The following is a 22,029-nucleotide window of genomic DNA, read 5'->3' as shown; positions in this document are numbered from 1 at the left end:
GTAGCTGAAAAATGTGGCCTTAGTGATAGAAATGATGCTGGAGATTATGTGATCAAATTTTGCAAGACCAATGACTTGTTCATTGGAAATACCTTTTCCAGCAACATAAACAGCAACTGTACATGTAGACTTTACCAGATGGAATACACAGGAGTCAAACTGACTACATCTGTGGAAAGAGACAAAATTATAAGAACAAGGCCAGGGGCCCCATTGCAAAAAGTACCAGCAATTGCTCATATGCAAGTTCATACTGAAGCTAAAGAAAATTAAAACCAGTTCTCAAGAGCCAAAGTGAAACCTTAAGTATATCCCATCTGAATTTAAAAAGCATCTTAAGAATAGATTTGACACATTGAACACTAATGACTGAAGACCAGATGAGCTGTCGGATAATATCGAGAATATCATACATAAAGAAAGCAAAAGGTCATTAAAAAGACAGGAAAGAAAGTACCAAAATGAATATCAGAAGAAACTCTGAAACTTACTCTTGAACATAGAGTAGCTAAAACGAATGGAAGAAATGATGAAGTAGGAAAGCTGAGATATCTTCTGCCTTAGTTCATGGATTCCATGGGAATTCCAAGCCTTGGTTTAGCATTGTAGGTGTAGCACTGTAGCTCTGTAGGATCAGCACTGGACTGCTAACCTCAAGATTACCAGTTCAAACCCACCAGCTGCTCTCAGAAACCCTATACAGGGTCATTATGAGTTAGAACCTAACTCAACTGCACACAACGAAAACAAAGTCCAATGTTTAAATTTTGATTCGAGTGTGGGGGTGGGGGGGTGGGGGGAATGTAAGAAAGAAAATGTGTATGTTATGTATGGACACTTGATCATCAGAGGGGGAACATTCCAATGGTCCACCAAAATAGAGGTCACAGAGACATGATTATAGTCCCTATCGGGGATTATGGTCCTACTTGGAGCTCTGTATCTATCTCAGGGACAGGTGCTGCAGAACCCACCCTTCCACCCAGCAACCAGAGCTCTTCAGTTCTTCGTTAAGCTCAATTCCTGTCACTTGAAAACAGAAAACAAATGCTCTACCTGCTACCCATTAATTACTTTACTGATAGGAATCTTGCGTATTACAGGAATGGGTTTCTCCCCTGCTGGGGAAAGGGCTGAGGAGGTGGTTGCCAACCATCTGGTATCAGATCCCCACCCACCAGCTGGGCCTCCCACATTTTGGTGCACCCCACCCTCCTTGGCTGGAGACTGGAAAGCAAGAATACCTGGATGCCTGGGGCTTCTTAGAAACTCACTCCAGGGCTGTAACAGCTGGAAAGATCTGGGCTTTTACCATCCCGCTGCCAGATGGTGAGACAGGATCTCTGGAGGGGAGGGGACTTGCCCAAGGCCATACAGTAACTTGGTGGCTGAGCCAGACCTGGAGCCATTAGTCTGGTATGATTTCTTCTGTGACAGTCTTTCCTTTGGGGATAAACTGTGGGGAGAGGATAGAGAAAGAGCTTACCAAGCCTACTTCTGGCCTTGTCCATCTCCTGTTACTGAAGACCCTTCTAGTCCAGACAGAAGAGCCCATGCTCTCAGAAATACACTTATTTTATTTGGTGTCTGACTGTCCTCTCTGTCCAAGAGGAAATTCCAGCTGATATTTAGTCCAGATTCTTTAGCTATTTCTCTTCTTCCCTTCATTCAACCAATATCTACCAACCACTGAGTCCATCCAAGAGTAGTTTATGCTACAGACACCCAGCAGGGAACATGACAAGTGCCTGCTCCCTTGGAGCTCGTGTCCACCATCTGCGGGACTCTCACTGGGAGGCCGAGTGGCTGTGCCCAATTTTCTGGTCACTTGAATTCAGCAAATGCTTACTGCATAGTATTGGGTCACACATATGGAACAGGACTCCACTGCAGTTTTTCCAGATAGAGACTATTGCTACGTAACAAATCATCCCAAAACATTGTGATGTATTACAACCATGTATTATACTCATGGCTTCCAAGGGTCAGGAATTTGGACAGGGTACAGAGAGGACAGCTCTGTCTATTCCACAGCCCCTGGGCTTAAGCTAGAAAAGCTGGAAGGCTGGGGGGTGCTTGATGCCTAGGGAGCTAGAATCATATGGAAGCATCTTCACTCACACCTGCACCAGTGGATGCTTACTGTCATCTGGGTGGTCTCTCCCCATGAGGTAATTTGAGCTTCTTCACAGCATGGCAGGTTCCTGGGGCAAGTGTCCCAAGTTACCATTGTTATTAGTGCCATCGAGTCAGTTCTGACTCATAGTGTATAGGGTTTTCAAGGAACAACTGGTGGGTTTGAACTGCCAACCCTGTGGTTAGCAGTTCAGTGCTGATCCTACAGCACCACAACGGGATTCCAAGAGAGCCAGGTAAAAGCTGCATCTCTTGTTAATCGTCTTGCCTCAGAAGCCATACAGCATTACTTCTGCTGTAATCACAGCCTACCCAAATAAAAGGGAAGTGATGCATACCCTACCTCTTGATGGGTAGACTGAGTCTGGGAGCAGTGGGGGTAGATTTTGTTCACAGAAAAAAAAAAAAAATGCCGAAGTGGCCCCTGCCTTTCTGTACTCCTTTACCTCTGCCTCCGCATGTAGACTTGGCCTGACCCTTTAGAGAAGGGGGGCTTCTGAGCTGCTGCTGGTTCGTACTCAGGGGTTTCTGCAAATACAAAAGGGGCGTCAGAACAGTTCAGCATCCTTCAGCAGGATTGCTTTAGGGCATCACAAATGGAAAGTTTAATTATTTTGCTGATAGGAATCTTACATATTACAGGAATGGATTTCTCCCCTTCCACCCTCTCTCCATTCCAAATCATCTGCAGTGGGCACTCCTCCTTGCCTATCCCCACCCCCTCATTTGGTGTCCCCTTGGCTCACTATTTCTTGCTGTTCCTCTCTTCCTTCTTTTCCCTACTCGCATCTGTGTCTCTCCACACCCACACACACTGCCCTTCCACTCTCCTGTGTCTCTCCTCTTCCATCTGTCTCTACCTCTGTTTCCTTCCTTCCCCTCACCCTCTCTTCCTCACTTTCTCTGGGGTGGTGGCAGCCCGCCCCCCTTCCCGGACAGACCATCTAATTGAAATGGAGCACTCTAGAGAATGTTAATGCAAAAGGCAGCATTAATTAGTCAGCTCTGGCATAATTAGCTTCCTCCTCTCACTGCCTGGTGTCTAACTGGATAATGAGTTTCTCTTCGTCCAAACAGAGGGCAGGCGGGACAGTGGGGCAGACCATGCTGGGGTGCCAGAAGGCTGTTCTCCTTGCCTCCTGCCTTCAGGCCACTCTGCTGGCATCCTCTAGCTGTCCAGTCTTACCCTCTTCTGCCACAGCTTCCTGCTGCTTGTCCCCAAATTTTGAGGAAGCAGATGCCTGGCCCCTACCCGGGCACAAAGGTTTCCCATTGCTGGAGCTGAATATCAAACAGTGGTTGCAGCTGCCACATCCCAGAGAGGGGGTGGGGAGCTATCAAGAGTTCTTGAGAGCTATGGCAAGTATCTATCCCTGGCCCAGCCCCACGAGCAATGACCAAATCCGTTATGTTGTTGTTGTAAGTGATGTCAAATCAGTTCCCACTCATAGCAACCCTGCATAGGTTCCCAAGGAGCAGCTGGTAGGTTTGAACCACCAACCTTACAGTTAACAGCCCAGTGCTTATCCTACAATGCCACACCAGGACTCCAAACCCATTATAGAGGGGGACAAAGAATCTGCTTCTGTGGCAGGTACCACACAGATTGTAGAGTGCTTCCACCTTTGTCCTTCCCACAATCATGAGGCAGGAATACCTAGGTCCATTTAATTCATAGACAAGGACTCTGAGGTTCGAGAGGACTACCATCTTGCCTGTCATACTTCAGGACCCAAATCAGTGTTTGTCTAATTCCAAAGGTATGTTTTCCCCCTCTGCCCTGATACTTCCTAAAGGTACTTCAAAGTTATGTGAAGGTACTTTACAATTGTTCATTAAAAGTGGTTGTACACGGCAGTGTAACGATATACAATAGGATGAATGTAAAGCTAATGTTCTCCCATGTAAACTATCACATAATTCACAAAAAAACACTAAAAAAAAAAAAAAAAGGTTGTAAAGGGGAGTTATTGTCTAAGGGACAACGAGTTTCTGCTAAGGATGAAGAAAAAATTTGGAAACAGATAACAGGGATGGTTGTACAACATGGTGGTAACTGAGGTTACTGAAATGTACACATAAAAATGGTTGCAGGAAAAAAAATTGTAATGCAGTTACATTTTACTGTGGTTTCTAAAGTCAGAGAATACAATATAGTCAAAAAGAAACCATGGTAGTATAATGGTTATTATGCATTCCCTGATAACCACAAGGTCAGCAGTTCAAATCCAGCCACTCCACTGGAGAAAGATGAGGCTTTCTGCTCCCATAAAGATTTGCTGCCTCGGAAACTCTATACAGGGTCATTATGAGTCGGAACATACTCAAGGGCACAGAACCATATTGTCAAAATTTCCCTTGAATACCCTTTACATGGGAGGACTATCTTTTCTGTTTGCAGTTAGGCTGTGTCCCCCTGCCCCTCCCCCCCCCGCAGCCTGGAAAGCCACAATCTCTTGGAGGAAGTGATGGAAAAATAACAGGATTTTTCTTTGTGCACAGATCATTGAATTCAGTTGTGTTAAATGCCTGTTCGGTGCAACTCCATTGCAGTATCAGTATTTGGTTATGAGTGGGCAGAGTTAATGCCCAGAGCTGGGTGAATGCCCCCACAGGGCACATCACCACCCTCTCCAGTCCACTGATCTTCTCTTTCTCCCTCTCTTGTAGGCTATGGACTCAGAGGATGACCCCTTGTTGCAGGATGTGTGGTTAGAAGAGGAGGAGGAAGCCACAGGCGAGGTCCTTTGGGGAGCCCAGAAGCTGGGGCCCCGCCCTGGAGCACACAGGCAGTGTTGCTGGCGGCGCTGGACCTGGCCCTCCCGGCCCCCAGCCTCAGGCTTCTGGAGTACACTGGGCTGGGCCTTCACCAATCCGTGTTGTGCGGGGCTGGTGCTCTTCCTGGGTTGCAGCATCCCCATGGCCCTATCTGCCTTCATGTTTCTCTATTACCCACCGCTGGACATTGACATTTCTTACAACGCATTCGAGATCCGCAACCACGAGGCCTCGCAACGTTTTGATGCCCTCGCCCTGGCTCTCAAGTCTCAGTTTGGGTCCTGGGGGCGCAACCGGCGCGATTTGGCCGACTTCACCTCCGAGACACTTCAGCGCCTCATCTCGGAGCAGTTGAAACAGCTGCATCTCGGCAATCACTCCAGGCCCGTTGCCAAGGCCCCGCGCACCATCCCAGTCGGTACCTCAAGCTTCGCGTGGGACATCGCCCAAAAGCCAGCAGCCAATAGGAGAGGGCGTCTTCGGCGTGAGACCCCGCCCCTAGTGAATCTGATAACCAACCAGAGTGAAGCCCCGCCAACTCTTGGGAAGGTCAAAAGTGGGCGGTGCCAATCCAGCACCCCGCCCCCCGCGGCCACAGCCAATCAAAGTAGGACTCGCAGGGGCACCTCCCGTTGGGACTACTCGCGCTCCTATGTGAGCACCAACACGCAGACTCACGCGCATTGGCGCATCGAGCTCATCTTCCTTGCGCGTGGCGATTCAGAGCGCAACATTTTCACCAGTGAGCGACTGGTCACGATCCACGAGATTGAGCGCAAGATCATGGACCACCCGGGCTTCCGGGAGTTCTGCTGGAAGCCCCATGAGGTCCTTAAGGACCTGCCGCTGGGATCCTATTCCTACTGCTCCCCGCCCAGCTCCCTCATGACATACTTTTTTCCCACTGAGAGAGGTGGCAAGATATACTATGATGGCATGGGCCAGGACCTGGCTGATATCCGGGGTAAGATCTGGTTGTGCCCAGGGGCAGGATGTGGGCAGAGCTGGGTGTGAGGTGCTGGGAGCTGATCTTAGGAAATGGAGGTGGGACTTGGAAGGATGAGGTGCGAGTTGTTGGAGGCAGGACTTGTGAGGGCAGGGTTTGAAGGAAACTGGGGGTGGGACTTGTAATGGGGTGACCTATAAAGAGGGGAGTTGGTGGTAGAATCTGAGAGAAGGCTTGGGTCTTGGTTTAGTTCTTGGAGGAGGGCTCAGTTCTTGGAGCAGGAATCAGGCTGAAGCCAATACTGGACATGGACTGTGGTCAAGGTTAAGAAGCGCTGGGCTGGGAAGAAGTGGGTGGCAGGACTTGGGTGTGAAGTTTGGGCACAGACCTGGAGGGTGGGAGTTAGTGTGACTGAAGTTAGAGAAAGTATGGCTTTGACTTGAGGTTGGTTAGGGAGAGGTCAAGGATGAGAGGATGGAGGACGTGCTGGGAGGAAGATGGGGTGAGGCTGGGGTTGAAAAACGACAAGGTGGAGTTAGTTTGAGGTAAATTAGGAGTGGAACTTGAGGTAGGTTGGGGTGGTTGTAGGGGTAGGGGCCAGGCTTGGATGAGCCATTTAAAGGGGAACTAGACCAAGTTCTGGGCAAATGGAGGTGAAACTCGAATGGGGAAGTTAAATTATAAGGACTGCAGAGACTGAGACTTGGAATTAGGTCCAGTTCAAACAGGGAAGAAAACTGTAAACTTAGTGGGGATAGGTCTAAGGGTCACTCCTCTTGGGTAACTGTAGTTGATTTTTTAAGCCACCCCTCAGCTCTCAGTAAGGAAGGGAGTTTCTCAGATCCTTAGAAAGGGACTTGAGGCTCTAGGTGAGGTGGGGAGGAAAGCAGGGGGACCTTGAGGGAAGACTGATGGGAGATCCTACTGAGCTTCTCCATCCCTACCCTTGCAGGCTCCCTAGAGCTGGCCATGACTCACCCAGAGTTCTACTGGTATGTGGATGAGGGCCTCTCTGCAGATAACCTCAAGAGTTCCCTCCTGCGCAGCGAGATCCTGTTTGGAGCACCTCTGCCCAATTACTACTCAGTGGATGACCGCTGGGAGGAGCAGCGGGCCAAATTTCAGAGCTTCGTGGTGACCTACGTGGCCATGCTGGCCAAGCAATCTACTAGGTATGAGATCCCACCAAACCTTCTGAGTAATACCCTTGTGGGTACCAGGAAAGGCTGCACTGGGGTGGGGAATTGGTTTCTGGGTGCCTCAAACTCATAAATTCCAGATCTCCTTTTCCTTAGTGGTCTTTTCCTAGCAAGTCTTTCTTCCCACCTCTGGGGCAGAGCTAGACACATCCCTACTGTCACTCTGACAACTGAAAGTCCCTTTTTCTTGATCAGATGGTTGGTGAACATGACAGCTTTGAGAAGCTAGGAAATCCTAGACCTCTTGCCCTGAAGGTCTTAGGTATTGATTTTCTTCTGAAGTGGTCCTAGAGTGGTTTCTGGAAAGAATATTGGCCATGGAGAAAGGAGTCCTCTGCCTCTAATACCAAGAGAGTCAGACAAATCGGTTAACGTCTCTGGGCCTCAGTTTCCCTCCTTGTAAAATAAGACTCATGATTTCAGGTACCCTTTTGGAGTCATTGAGTAACAGAAGCGAGGGTGCTTGAAGACATTGGGGTACTTTGGTTGCCATCCACACCTGGATGGTGTGTCCAGGAATACAACTGGACACCCTCCCTTCCAAGAAAAGACAGCAGACCTGGCTGGGCACTAAATCGAATGCCTTCCCTGGCCTGTACCTGACAGGCTAATTGTAGGCACAGGAGACATCATTCTGTGTACAATACTCTATCCTTCCATTACTCATTCATTGTATGTCTCATTTAATTCCCACACCAACCCAATGAGGTTGATGCGATTATGATTACCTCCATTTTACAGTTGAGGAAACTGAGGCACAGAATGATTAAGTTGTCCAGAATTATTCATTTAGTCATAGTGTATGCATTTGAATGGTATTCAAATCCCATTCTAAATGCAAAACTTTCTAATGCAAAGCCCTTGCTGTTTCTCCCAGCATTACTTCTTTGCCAGGCAAACCTCTCTTCAGCCTTTAGGATCTAACTTAAGCATCTTTTTCTGAGGCTGGATTAAACAGTCACCCTACCCAGCCCCCCACCTGCCTTACTTCTCCTGAAGGGAAGCAGGAAAGAGCATGCACAACTTTGGAATTAGATCTATCTGGAGTCAGGTCCTAATGACTTCACTTAGTGGTGGGGGTTTTGACAAGCTATTTCACCTCTCTGCCCTACAATTTTATCATTGCATTTGTCTCTATTTTAGTTGTTCAATTTCTTGTAATTCAAAGTGCAGTCCTCAAATCCTCAGCCTCAGCATCACCTGGAGACTTGTTATAAATGCAGAGTCTCAGGCCCTTTACCAGATACAGAGTATCATGTGATCTGTTTGTACGTTAGTTTGAGAAAAGTATACTTAAATTCTCTTTCTCAGCAGTGTGTGAATTGAAGACTAAAATTGTGCCTAGTTCATACCTGTAGGCCTAGCCCCTAGCACAGTGCCCAATATCCCTTAATAGGAATTTGTCTAAGGAATGAACTAAATGAACGAGTGGAGATGCCTTGAGGAAAAGTATTTGGCTAGATTGGGAGGGACTGACAGTAGATGAGTTTGCCTAACAAGTTCCCTGACCTGAGTAAAGAGCCTCTCCTGCCCTTCCCATCTCCCAAGTTTCAGAGAAGTGGTGATGAACAGGGCTCCTATAGACTTAGCTTTAGTACCTTCTTTAATATTTTTGATTATTCTGTTACTGGTTGTCCTATAAATGGCAATTTGCACCCTTGACTTATTACATAATCGCTATTGCTGTTGTGAAGTGCCTTTGAGTCCATTCCAACTCATAGCGACCCTGTATTGGGTTTCCACGGAGCAGCTGGTGGGTTTGAACCGCCTCAAACTGACCTAGCACATTACCCTACAGCACCACACCAGGATTCCTACTACATAATACTATATATTATTACTTTCACTACTACCTTTCTGATAATAGTAGAAACTTTAAATGCGTTCATCACATGTATTCTCTTCCAGCCTTTTGCAATTTTGTTGCATTCATTTTAATTTTGCATACATTTCAAACCCCACAAGACATACATCTTCATTTTATAGAGTCAGTACTCATTTATAGTTTACTCATATATTTATCTTTTCTGTTGTTCTTCATCGCTTTCTACAACTTCATGTTTCCCTCTGGTATCATTTTCCTTATATTTGAACAACTCTCGTCAGTATTTCTTTTAGTGTGTTTGTAAGACGTAAATTCTCGGTTTTGTTTGTCTGAAAACATTTTTGAAGTATATTTTTGTTAGTGTAGAATTCTAAATAGGCCATTATTTTCTTTTAATACTGTAACATAGTATTCCAATGTCTTCTAACTTGCATCATCTCTGTAGAAGAGTCAGCTGTAAATCTTTTTTGCACTTTGGAAAGATGATCTTGTTTTCATTTTTTCACTGGTTGCTTTTATGATTTCACTTTGAATTTGATTTTCACCAGTCTTACTATGATGTGTGCATGTGTGATTTTCTATGTATTTGTTCAACTTGGGGTGGACAGAGCTTCTTAAATATGTAGGTGGCTATTCAAGCCACATCTTGCAAACCCTACATAGGGTCACTGTGAGTCAGAACGGACTTGATGGCACTAAAACAATGGAGTCATCTGTTTAGGAACTTCTTGGCTATTATCTTTAAAAATATTGCTTCTGCCCCATTCACTGTCCCCTTGCCTCTTCAGGACTCTAATTATACATTTGATTTTCTTCATTAAGTCCCATGCATCTCTAATGTTCTTTTCTGAGGTTTTCTTTACTGGCTTTTCTTTCTGTACTTTGCTTTACACAGTCCAGTTCAATAATTCTGTCTTCTATTTTGTCTAATCGGCTATGAAGTGTCTATAGAAACACAGCAATACAAAATGAGCATGTGCTGTTGGAAAAATGATGCCAATAGATTTGCTTAATGTAGGGTTACCACAAACCTTCAATTCGTGTCTTTTGTTTTTCTTTTTAAATGCGATCTCTCTGAAACATAATGAAATGAGGTATGCCTGCATTTTGCCCATCTCCTCCTCTCTTTTAAACATGGTTCTCTTAAAGTTCTTATCTGCTAACTTTCAATAAAAATCATCTGTAAAATTCGTTATTTAGTCTCTTCATTCACTTGGTTTTTGGTCATATGGTGCCATCTGTTGCCAGGTCATTTCTATTTGAATATGCCAGGTCATTTCTAATTCAGTAATGAACATTGTGCATAAAATACATGTTGTTAGGTACCACTGAGTTGGTTCTTACTCATAGCAACCTTATGCACAACAGAATGAAACACTGCCCGGCCCTGCACCATTCTTACCATCGTTGTTAAGCTTAAGTCTATTGCTGCTGCCACTGTGCCAATCCTTCTTGTTGGGAATATACCTCTTTTTTGCTGACCCCATACTTTAGCAAGTATGATATCCATCTCCAGGGACTGGTCCTTCCTAATAATATGTCAGAAATATGAGAGATGAAGTCTGACCAGCTTGACTTCTAAAGAGCATTGTGGCTGTACTTCTTCCAACACAGATTGGTCTGTTCTTCTGGTCATCCATGGTACTTTTAATATTCTTCTCCAACACCATACCTCAGATGCATCGATTCTTCTATGGTCTTCCTTTTTCACTGTCTAACTTTTACATGCATATGAAGCTATTGAAAATACCATGGTTTGGGTCAAGTACACCCTAGTCCTCAAACATATCTTTGCTCCTGAACACTTTAAAGAGGTCTTGTGCAGCAGATGTATGTAATGCAATACATTGTTTGGTTTCTTAACTACTGCTTCCATGAGTGATGATAGTGGATCCAAGCAAAATGAAGCCTTTGACAACTTCAGTCTTTTCTCCATTTATCATGATATTATTTATTGGTCCAGTGGTGAGGATTTTACACAGTGGTCCAAATGATGTTATCTTCCTTCAGGAAGGGCTTAGCTTTCCCTCCACTCCTCCACTAGGCAGATAGAGTTGTGGCTGATTACCTTAAACAGTGACTGCTGCCCCTAAAAGTCTCAATTTACCTCCAATTTGCCTTTGGTTCTCCAGGATTTTCAACTGAGAGCCTGGTTTATTCTACGGAGATGCTTTCCCTTATTGGTCCCAAACTCTAATCTTTGTCTCTCAAAATTGCTAAACAACTTCATTCTGCTTTCCAAAGGCTTTCTACTTAGGTTTAACCTCATGCAGATATATGCTCTGCTAGTCTTAAGTTTCTGCCAAAGCTTTGCTACTTTATCTGACTCCCTGCCAATATTTTCACACTTCTGCACATGTCTAGAATCAGCAAATATCTCCAGAATAAAAACAGCTATTCTGTTGTGTTTTTAAGTGCCATTGAGTCAGTTCCAACTCATAGCAACCCTGTATACAGTTCCCAAGGGGCAGCTGGTGGGCTTGAACCACTAACCTTGTAGTTAGCAGTCCAGTGCTTACCCTACAGCACCACACCAGGACTCCAAGACCACTAGAGAAAGGCAGTGTACCTTCCCAAGAGTCTTCCCCCTTTGGAGTCTAGTTTGCATTGCCTCAGCAATTCTGCTATCTTCAAATACATCATTTCTAATTTTGTGAAAATTTTGTTAGTGCATCTAACAAAGGTAGGAATACTGGTTAGCCATGAGTTATTCCTTTTTATTCTAGAGTAAAAGTTTAGGCTGTGTTTTTTAATAGCCAGCCGTAGTGGTTATGAATCAGGCTGTGAACTGTAAGGTCAGCAGTTTGAAACTACCAGCTGTTCCGTGGGAGAACGATGAGGCTTTCTGCTCCCGTAAAGATTTACAGCCTCAGAAACCTTGTACAGGGTCACTATGAGTAGGAACTGACTCCACGGCACAAAACAACAGGATGATACCTGACCCCCTTACAGGTCACTCTGAAGAGCTCTGGTAGCATAGTGGTTATGAGACAGTCCGCTAACCTCAAGGTTAGCAGTTAGAAACTACCAGCTGTTCCATGGGAGCAAAATGAGGCTTTCTGCTCCCATAAAGGTCTACAGCCTCGGAAACCCTGTTCAGGGTCTCTGTGAGTCCTGACTCCATGGTACATAACCATCACCACAGTCACTCTGTAATGCTGTACAAATGAGTGAATGAAAAAATTAATGAATTATTGAACATTCCCTTTTCTACTCTAATTAAAGAGCAATTTACTCACTTAATTCAACAAAGTAGATATTCCAAAATTCTTCCTATTTGGCTTTTAAATGTCTGTTTATATTTTTTAGCAGCTTTGTTGTTATTAAGTACTGTTCTGACTCATAGGCTTTCTGATGAGCAGCTGGTGGTTTGGAACTGCTGACTTTGTCATTTGCAAGCCAGTGCTGATCCTACAGAGCCACACCAGTTATATTGAGATGTAATTGCATACAATAAACCAGAAATACTTAAAGTTTATAGTTTGATTAGTTTTGATATAAGTGTACATCTATAAACCTTCACTACAATCAACTCCTTCCTTCTAAAAGTCCCCTCATGCCCCCTTGAGAATCACTATTTCCTTTTTCATCCTTTTCCTTTTAACCTACTTGTTTTTATATTTAAACTGGATTTCTTGCAGAAAGCTGGGTCTTGCTCTTTTGCCAGTCTGACAGTCTTTACCTTTCACTTGGGGTGTTTAAGCCATTTATATTTAATGTGATTAGTAATATGGTCAGGTTTGTTGTTGTTGCTAAGTGTGGTTGAGTTGATTCCGACTCATGGTTAGGTTTTGGTCTGTCTTACTTGTTTACTATTTGTACCAAATGTTGTTTGTTTCCCTTTTCCTCTCTTCTTTGGGACTAATTGAGTTTTTTTTTTGGGGGGGGGGGGTTTGTTTGTTTATTTGTTTCACTGTACCTTTGCTAATTTTCTAGCTATAAATCTGTGTTATTTTCATGGTTGCTTTAGGGTTTATAGTACACACCTTTGAATTACTAGTGTACCTTCAAGTACTTATACCACTTCATGTATAGGATTATTGTTGTTAAGTGCCATTGAATCGGTTCTGACTCATAGTGACCCTTTATAGGGTATCCAAGGAATGGCTGGTGCATTTGAATTGCTGACCTTGTGGTTCAAACTGATCTTGCAGTCCAGTGCTTTATCTCACAGCACCACACCAGGACTCCAGTATAGTATAAGAATCATAAAATGTTGTGCCGTCAAGTCGGTTCTGACCCATAACGACACCAAGGAAGTGGTAAGCTTGAACCATAGAAATTGCAATTCAAACCAACCTTTCAGTCCAATGCATTAACCCGCAGTGCCACACCAGGAGTCCAGAATCATAAAATAGTGTCTCTATAAATAGCTAGTCTTTATATTATTGCTGTCATACATTTCTTTTTATATGTTTTATACTTCACATTGCATTGTTACTATTTTTTGTTTAAATGGTCAATTGTATTTTATGGAGATGTAAATCCTAAGAATAAAGCTGTAAATCTTCATTCAGGTTGTTACCATTTTCATTTTTATTCATTATTATATCCATAGGTTACCATTGTCTTTCTGTTGAAGAACTTCCTTTAACGTCTCTTGTAGTGTGGGTACAACTGGAGATTAATTCTTTTAACTTTTGTATGTCTGAGAAAAGAGTTTATTTCACCTTTGTCTTTGAAATATAGTTTTGCTGGGTATAGAATTCTGGGTTGACTTTTTTTTTTCTTTCATTTTCTTAAAGATGTTGTTTCTAGCAAGAAGTCTGCTATCATCCTTATTGTTGCTATTCGGCATAACGTGTCTTTTTTCCCAGACTGTTTTTAAGATTTTTCTCTAGATCACTGGTTCCAAGCAATTTGATTATGAAATGCATTGTTGTAGTTTTACTTGTTTGCTTTTGTTTTTTGGTACACGGGTGTCCAGTGCTCAAGCTTCTTGGATCATTGGGTTTATCATTTTTATCAAGCTTGGAAATTGTTCAGCCTTTATTTTTTCAGCTATTTTCCCATAAATCCCCTCTGATGGAGAGTCCAGTAACTCGTATATTAGGCTGCACCGATGCCTAGAATTTGTCAAAACAGTGAGATGCAATAATCATAGGATATTCAGGAGACACTGTTTTATGATTCTGGAGTCCTGGTGTGGCACTGTGGGTTAATGCATTGGACTGCAAGATTGAAAAGCAATGTAAAACTGAATGCCTGGAAGCCAGTTTTAATTTAGAAATTTACTGTGGATAATTGAAAGCTGAAAGATAACAGAGAATATGATTCTAATCCAATCATTAGAGAGTAGCAATTCTCAACCTTCATCATACACCCAAGAGATTTAAGTAAATCACCTGAGAGATTTGAAAAACACTGATGATTTGGCTCCACTTTAGAAATTCTGATTTGATTGGTCTGGGGTGGGGACTCAACATCAAGATTTTTGAAAGCCCCCAGTGATTTTATTGTAAGGACTCCCCTGGTGCAGCAGGTAACTCCTTGTCCTCCTGTAAATGTTAACAACCATTTCTAATCACTTCCCCATCAATCCCTTCCCTAGCAAAGTCCAGGTTCTATATGGGGGAACAGACCTCTTTGATTATGAGGTGCGCCGAACCTTCAACAATGACATGCTCCTGGCCTTCATCAGCAGCAGTTGCATCGCTGCCCTCGTCTACATCCTCACCTCTTGCTCAGGTAGGGCTTCTCTTAAGACCCAGTCTGGAGGCAGCACCCTTTTCTCTCTTCCCAGTTTGTTCATGTCTGGCCTTCCTCCACGAGAATGCCAGAAATAATATTGACCAGCATGTCAGAATGTGGGTGGGAGAGAAGATGGGGCTCAGAATCATCTTCCAACCCCCAGCAAGTAGACAGAGATCCAAAGGCAGTTTGGGCCATACCCAGTGACCCACCCCCCAGGACCTCATATAATTTGGCTTTTTAACCTTCGTAAATCTTTTTCCTGTTGATCACCTTGTCTGGGGGGAGTCTGAGGTATTGTGGATTATTCTCTAGCCTGTTTTACAATCTCAGGTTACCAGCCCTTTTGTCTCCTAGTTCCTGTCAAGATTCCTTTGCCACCACCTTGCTATGTAAAGTCAACCTGAATTGTTAAAGTGAACAAGAGATAATCACACCTCCCCAAATTGGAAAGAAGTTGATTCAAACTTGTCACAGATACTTATTGGGCACCAACTGGCGCCAGATGCTCTAGGTGCAGGGACCCAGTGGTGCACATAACATGCAAATTTCTTACCCTGTAGAATCTCAAGTCTGACTGGGGTAACAGCCATTTAATGTGTAATGTTTCTCTATACTTGCACTTGAGCTAAGGTCTGCAAAGATAAGGCCCCCATGGGCAATATGACTTGGTCTAGGGGTTCAGAGATCACTTCATCTTCTCCACCCCATTTTTAGGCATGGAGAACTGTGCATTGGTCTCTTGCTTGTGCTGGAGACAGAGTGGTGAAGGGTGGCTCTGCAGAGATCAGGGGTACTAAAGGGAGTTTTTGACCTACTCAAACCCAACCCATTTTATCTCCTTGTGTCTCCTGCCCTACCCAGTGTTCCTGTCATTCTTTGGGATTGCCAGTATTGGACTTAGCTGCCTGGTGGCACTCTTCCTGTACCATGTGGTCTTTGGCGTTCAGTACTTGGGTATCCTCAATGGGGTGGCCGCTTTCGTGATAGTGGGCATTGGTGAGTTTCCTCTGTTGCCAATGGCCATGAACCTCCCACTGGGGAGCCCTGACCCATCCCCCAACGAGGGCCTTCTCCTTGGAGACAAATCCTAGTGTCCACAGGGTCTCCAAAAAGTCTCCCCTGGCATGTCAGAGCCTGGAGGGTGGAGTGTAGAGTGAGCAGTGGGAGGATCCTTAGCATGTGGTGGGCGGAGCCCCAGCGGGTGGGACAGAAAAGTAACGCAATAAGGACTAGAAAAAAGGTCTAGGGAGAGTGGAGACGAGGCTGAGATACAAAAGAAGTGGCTTAGTTATAGGCCAAGGAGTAGGACCAAAGAGTGTGGCCGGGGACAGGGAAGGGGTGTGAGGCCAGAGTGGGATGGGTTTTTCCAAACGCCAAGGCAGGAAGTAGGGTTCTTCCTGGTGCCAGAGCTCCCAGGGGACCACTCAGGGTTGGTCTAGGCCCAGGTTAGCCCTGTTTGTGGAGACAGCAGCACAATCTTGAGCCTGCCCTGCTGGCCTGGGACTCCCTCCTATAGGTGTGGACGACGTCTTTGTGTTCATCAACACCTACCGCCAGGCCACCCACCTGGAAGACCCCCAGCTGCGGATGATCCACACCATTCAGACAGCTGGCAAAGCCACCTTCTTCACCTCCCTGACCACAGCCGCCGCCTATGCAGCTAATGTCTTCTCCCAGGTGGGCGGCCCACTCCGTATCCGGTCCTCCCTGCCCCTCCCAGCCCCGAGTGCATCGGTACCACGTACCCGCCCCAGGTTTCTGCTCTGCTCACCCAGCTCCTCTTCTCACAGGCAGTCTCTGCTTCAAGGCTCTCACCATGTCCTGAGAGTCTGTTTTTGTTATTAATCACCCATTAGCAAAGTTTAACAAGTAGGAAAATGTAATACCAACATCATTTATTATTAATTTATTATTATTTATTAGGGAGCCCTGGTAGCACAGTGGTCAAAGAGCTCAGCTGCTAACCAAAAGGTCAGCTGTTCAAGCCCACCAGCAGCTCCATGGGAGAAAAAATGTGGCAGTCTGATTCCATAAAGATTTACAGCCTTAGAAACCTTACTGAGCAACTTTCGATCCTATAGGATTGCAGTGAGTCGGAATTGACTGGACAGTTGGTTTGTTTTTTGTCTTTGTTTTTTTACTGATGCTCAGTAACAACTTCCACCCTAAAGGTTGTTTGAGTATCCAAAGCTCTTTTGCATTTAATCATCACAATCATATCTATTACAAAAGTACAAGTACCATTCCTATTTTCTTCATATAGAATCTGAGGCCCAGAGAGGTCAAGTGACTTCCTCAAGGTCACACAGCTGGTAGGTGGTTAGCCTGACCAAGTCTCCTGCAGAGGTATAGCAAGGATGCAACCAGAAGGAAACACTTAACTCCCAGCACAAGTCCAAGGGGGTGTCAGACAAGAGTGGTGGGCAAATCAGCCCCCCTCATCGATGGGAGGGGATGGGTGAGAGCTGGAGTGGGGGACAAACTTAGAGATTGCCCTGGTCAGTTGCTCCTCACTACAAGTCTGGACACCTAACCTGGTTCAGAGCAGAGCTCTTTCCACCTCCGGCTTCCTGCTGAATCATGGTCTCTCCCCATGGCCTTCCTCTCATTGGCCCCACTGCTCTGAGTTGGGCTCAGAAGAAGGTGCTGGATTTGGGTTGGATCCTTGGTGCTAACAAATATGAAAGGCATAGAGTCAGCTTAAGTCTTAGATTTAATGACTTGGCTAGAGTATCCCACACTATAGTTCAAAACAGAAATCACCAGAAGCTTTGGGATCATCACAGGGCTTCCTAGAGAACTGCGTCCAGAAGACCTAGTAGGAGCACAGGATTTAAATGTAGGCAGAGCTGTTGCCATTCCCAGATCAACCCATACTAGCTGTGTGACTTTGGGCAGATTGTGCAGCTTCTCCGAGCCTCCTTTTTCCTCATGTTTGGATTAGTCAGGGACTGAAATTGATGATAGCTGTGATCGTGTCTGAGCAGCAGTGTAGGGTGCTTGTTGGTCGCAGTTTAATTCTGATTGGCACATCCCCGTGCCGGTCCCCATGATGCCTTGGAGCACACGTGGCTCCTGGGCCTGGGCTCCCTGCTTTTGTACTGTGGCAACCTCCTCTCCCGTCCCTTCTCCCACAGGTGCCTGGACTAAGGGGCTGTGTCTCCCTCTGTGGAGCACTTGCTCTGTGCCAGGTGTGGTCCAGACAGTGGGTTGCAGCCCAGAACTGGGGACCTTCCTCCTCTGTTTTCCTGCCTGGCACCAGCCCTTGGCCTCTGGTGTCTTCCCTAGGCCAGGGGCTGGCATCCTGGACCCCTTCCTCCTATCCCATTCTGACAGTCCTGGTGCTCCTTCACCTCTTTGTCCCAGATCCCTGCCGTCCACGACTTTGGCCTCTTCATGTCTCTCATCGTGTCCTGCTGTTGGCTGGCCGTGCTCTTCACCATGCCAGCCGCCCTGGGCATCTGGAGCCTTTACATGGCACCTCTGGAGAGCTCCTGTCAGACCAGGTGAGCTGAGGCCAGTCAGGACAGGGTCTGTCCTCCTCTCCTGTCCTTAGGGGCCACTCAGCACACCACCTTCTCTTCCAAAAGCCCTTGTGGTTCTTCATTGAGCACTAGGTGTAATTAGGTGACAATGGAAGGAGGTGCCCTGCCCAGTAATGACCATTTGTGATCACTTACTGTGTGCCAGGCCACCACCCATCTGTCAGTTTATCAAACTGTGGTGGCTTGTGTGTTACTATGATGGAAACACCAGAGAGTCGCCCAGAGACGCCTGGCCAAGGCCCTGCCATCTTTACTACGGATATGGCAGCTGTGTGACGTAGGAGCAGTGTCTTGGAGAAGGAACTCCATTTTCTAATCTCTACAAAGACGCTGTGGAGTCCTGGTGTGGCGCTGCGGAGGAATGTGATGGACTGCAAGGTCAGCGGTTCAAGCTCACCAGCCACTCCTTAGAAACCGTATACAGGGTCCCTGTGAGTCAAACTGACTGGACAGCACTTAACAACAACAACAAAGACACTGAATTAACTACCTAATCCCTGCCCCCAGACTGGGGCTATGGATACAGTGATATGTAGAGTCAGTTAGACATGGGCTGCAATCTCAGCTACGGGACCTTGGACAGGTTACTTAACTTACTCTCTTGGTTTCAGTTTCTTTTTCTATAAAATGGATGTAATCCCTGTAGGGTCCCTGGGAGAATGAGCTAGTCTGTGTAGAGCTGGTGGCACGTGGCACCCAGAAAGTGTTAGTCGTGTGTGAAATTCTCTTCCCAATCTATGGGGTAAGCTTCAGCTTCCCACCATCACTCCAGTCAGGGCTCCCCATCTGGCTCCCTGGCATCTTTCCTGGGCTACGTGACAGCAGAGCAGTGATTCCCCCGCTATCGTGACACCCTGTGCTGTCATCCCTGCTCCCTGAATAGTCACCACCACCATCCCTCTCCTCTGAGGGTCCTGGGTGGATGGTTCCGGTAGGAATCAGGTATCAGACTCCCTGGAGTCTGTGATGGCTCTTCTATGGGATAGGGGTGGCTCCAGATCTGTGGGGGTCCTAGTGTGCTTCCTTTCTGGGTGCCCAGGACCCTCTGTGCTCACCACCCTCCCACCCACCACCCCTTTAGCTGCCACCAGAACTGCAGCCGCAAGAGCTCCCTGCACTTCCCCAGGGACGTGTTTGCCACTCCTGCGCGGGCAGCGGGCAGCCCTGGCCAGGGCCCCATCCCCTACCTAGATGATGACATCCCTTTGCTGAACGTAGAGGAGGAGCCAGGTGAGAATTTGGACCTCCCTGGAGAGGGTGGGGACCAGCGAGGGCAGACTGGACAGGCCTCTGATGGGCCCCTGCTCTGCCCTGGTAGTATCACTGGAACTGGGAGACGTATCCCTGGTGTCTGTGCCCCCTGAGAGCTTGCAGCCAGCCTCCAACAGGGGCAGCCGCGGCCAGCTCATCAGCCAGCTGCAGGAGCTACTCCACCACTGGGTCCTGTGGTCAGCTGTCAAGAGCCGCTGGGTGATTATGGGTGAGTGAACACCCCCCTTCTTCCTCACTTCTATCCCACCTTCTCCAAAGGAAAAGTTGTCACTCGGCTGTGGGTCCTGGCGATCCACTTCTGATCAGCTAGTAAAGACCCTGTGGATCACAATGGGATGATCCTCTTGTGTGTGGGGGTCACCATGAGTGGGGGCCATCTCAGTGGCAGCTAACAACAGCATCAAGGAAATGGGGGGATATTCCTGTCCAGGAGTGTTAGTGTACAGCATAGAGTCTGACCCACCCCCTCCTGCAGATGAACTAGAACTCAGGGGCCTGGGTTGGCATCTCATTCCCTAAGCCTCGCCTCCCTGGGTAGAATGGCCCTGCAATCAGTGTTGTTCACTAACCATCTACTCTGGGCCAATCCTCATGACCAAGGTATCTGTGCTCCGCTGGATCTGAATCCCAGTTCTGCCACATCCTCACTATGCACCCTTGACTAGATCAGTCACTCTGAGCCTCAGTCTCCTATTGTGCAAATTGGGGACGGTAAAAGTTTCTGTCTAGTAAGGTAGTTATAAGGGTTGAACATGATAATATGTGTAAAGAACTTAACCAAGTGTGTGACACAAAGTAAATATTTAGTAAGTGTTAAGGGCTGTTGTCATTAACAGTATTTGAGGGTTGTGTAAAGATTAAGTGAGTGTCCAGCTCTTCATTAAGTGGGAGAGGGAGGGAGGTCAGTGGTGGTTCCATGGGAGAGGGGAGTTCTTACTTACAGTCTGACCTTCCCGCTCCTGCAGATGAACTTCCAAGTCTGACTCCCAGCCAGCGCACCATGCTTAGCCGCCACTCCTCTGTGCAGGCTTGTGTACTGCTGTGACTCTCAACAGGCTTCAGCAGAGCTGACAGACATAATAGACTAGGAAGAAAGGTCTGGCAATCTACTTTAAAAAATCAGCCACTGAGAACCCTGTGGATCACAGTGGTCCATCATGAGTTGGGGGGGGCAGACTTGGTAGGAACTACGATGGTACTTAACAACAACAAAACAGCAGCAGGAGGACGGGTGGATCTTCTTTCTGCAGGAACATTCACAAGTAACAGCATACATAGCAGCCAGTCCCTGCCCCTGGAGGTCCATCCCTAGCATCTTCCATGCCTCTGTCCCCTTCCTTGTGACACCCCTGGCACCCCATAAAAGCAGCAGCAGCAGCAGCTCTGTCCAGGGCTCCTGGGGGCCCCAGCCCACCCACTTTGTGCTCTTTCCCTTCAGGACTCTTTGTCTCCATCCTCATCCTATCCCTGGTGTTTGCCAGCCGGCTCCGCCCCGCCAGCCGGGCTCCGCTGCTCTTCCGACCCGACACCAACATCCAGGTGCTGCTGGACCTGAAGTACAACCTCAGTGCAGAGGGCATTTCCTGCATCACGTGCTCAGGTGAGGCTTTGCAGCCAGGTTCCCTGATGGACCCCTGGCGCCCTTTGGAGCCCATGTCTCAGGGCTGTGGGCCTGGGCTCACCATGTGGCTTCCTTAACTCACTGAACACTGAACCGCAGAACCTCCACATTTCGTTAGATGGGTCCTTACTGGGGTGGGTGGGCTGGCAGTTCGAACCCCCTGAAGAAAGCCTTGGTGATCTGCCTCCATTAAGATTACAGCTAAGACAGCCCCGTGGAGTGGGGCTACTCGGTAACACATGGGGTTACTGTGAGTCAGATGCTTGTTGGCAGCAGTGAGATTAGGTTTTTGTTGTGGTGCTGTAGGCTAAGCACTAGATTGCTAACCGCAAGATGAGCAGTTCAGACCCATCAGGTGCTCTCTGAAACCCTATACAGGGTCGTTATGACTTGACGGCATACAACAACAACAATGTGCTGGCTATGAGAAGACAACAGTGGACAGGAGAGGCAGACCTCCTGAGGTCCCATTCCAGTGTGGGGCCAGGCCAGCGTGATAGACTAGAGTGGCTTTCTGGAGGAGATGGCATCTGACTAGACACTGGAAGACTGGAAAGGACTTAGCCAGACTGGGAGGGGAGCACCAGAGGTAGGAAAGACCAGGGCTGTGTTTGAGAAGGATGATTGTGGTAACCAGTGGAGCCATGATGGGCCCCCTTGCTGCTGTGTGGATGTAGAAACTGACCAGGTAGGAGGCTGGTGAATGGCAGTGGAGTCAGGACATTTTTAGAGCTGAGATCTGTGTGGTGCTGAGAGTAGGTGGCAGGCTGAGTGAAGGGACAAGTGCAAGGCACTCCTTGTCTTCAAGATAGTCTGGTCCATGCCCTCCCCTTACCCAGAGGAGCCTGAGATCAGATAGGAAGTGGGGAAGTTGACCCAAGGTTACACCGCTTTGCCGGGGCCTTGAGAAACCAGATGAGAAGATGCTGGGGCGAGTCCTTCTAGCTCATGGGAGAAGGTCTACTGACTGCTGTAATTGCTTTCATTAAATTAGGGCGGTGTTCAGATTAACC

At 46.8% G+C, this 22,029-nt stretch overlaps 1 protein-coding gene across 1 annotated transcript in view; it reads left to right on the top strand.

The window, feature by feature from the left end:
• Positions 1–4,809: 4,809 nt before the first annotated feature.
• Positions 4,810–22,029, top strand: part of PTCHD2 (patched domain containing 2) — a 29,084-nt gene continuing 11,864 nt past the window's right edge. The window contains exons 1-9 of the mRNA XM_006866387.1: positions 4,810–5,878; positions 6,813–7,032; positions 14,436–14,572; positions 15,440–15,574; positions 16,095–16,255; positions 17,945–18,084; positions 19,205–19,353; positions 19,442–19,603; positions 20,834–20,995. Coding sequence (XP_006866449.1) covers positions 4,810–5,878; positions 6,813–7,032; positions 14,436–14,572; positions 15,440–15,574; positions 16,095–16,255; positions 17,945–18,084; positions 19,205–19,353; positions 19,442–19,603; positions 20,834–20,995 — 2,335 coding nt within the window. The remainder of the gene's footprint in view (positions 5,879–6,812; positions 7,033–14,435; positions 14,573–15,439; positions 15,575–16,094; positions 16,256–17,944; positions 18,085–19,204; positions 19,354–19,441; positions 19,604–20,833; positions 20,996–22,029) is intronic.

Source organism: Chrysochloris asiatica, unplaced genomic scaffold (assembly GCF_000296735.1).
Source record: "Chrysochloris asiatica unplaced genomic scaffold, ChrAsi1.0 scaffold00090, whole genome shotgun sequence".
In the NCBI taxonomy this organism is placed as follows: Eukaryota; Metazoa; Chordata; class Mammalia; order Afrosoricida; family Chrysochloridae; genus Chrysochloris; species Chrysochloris asiatica.
This window is presented reverse-complemented; position numbering and strand designations above follow the sequence as displayed.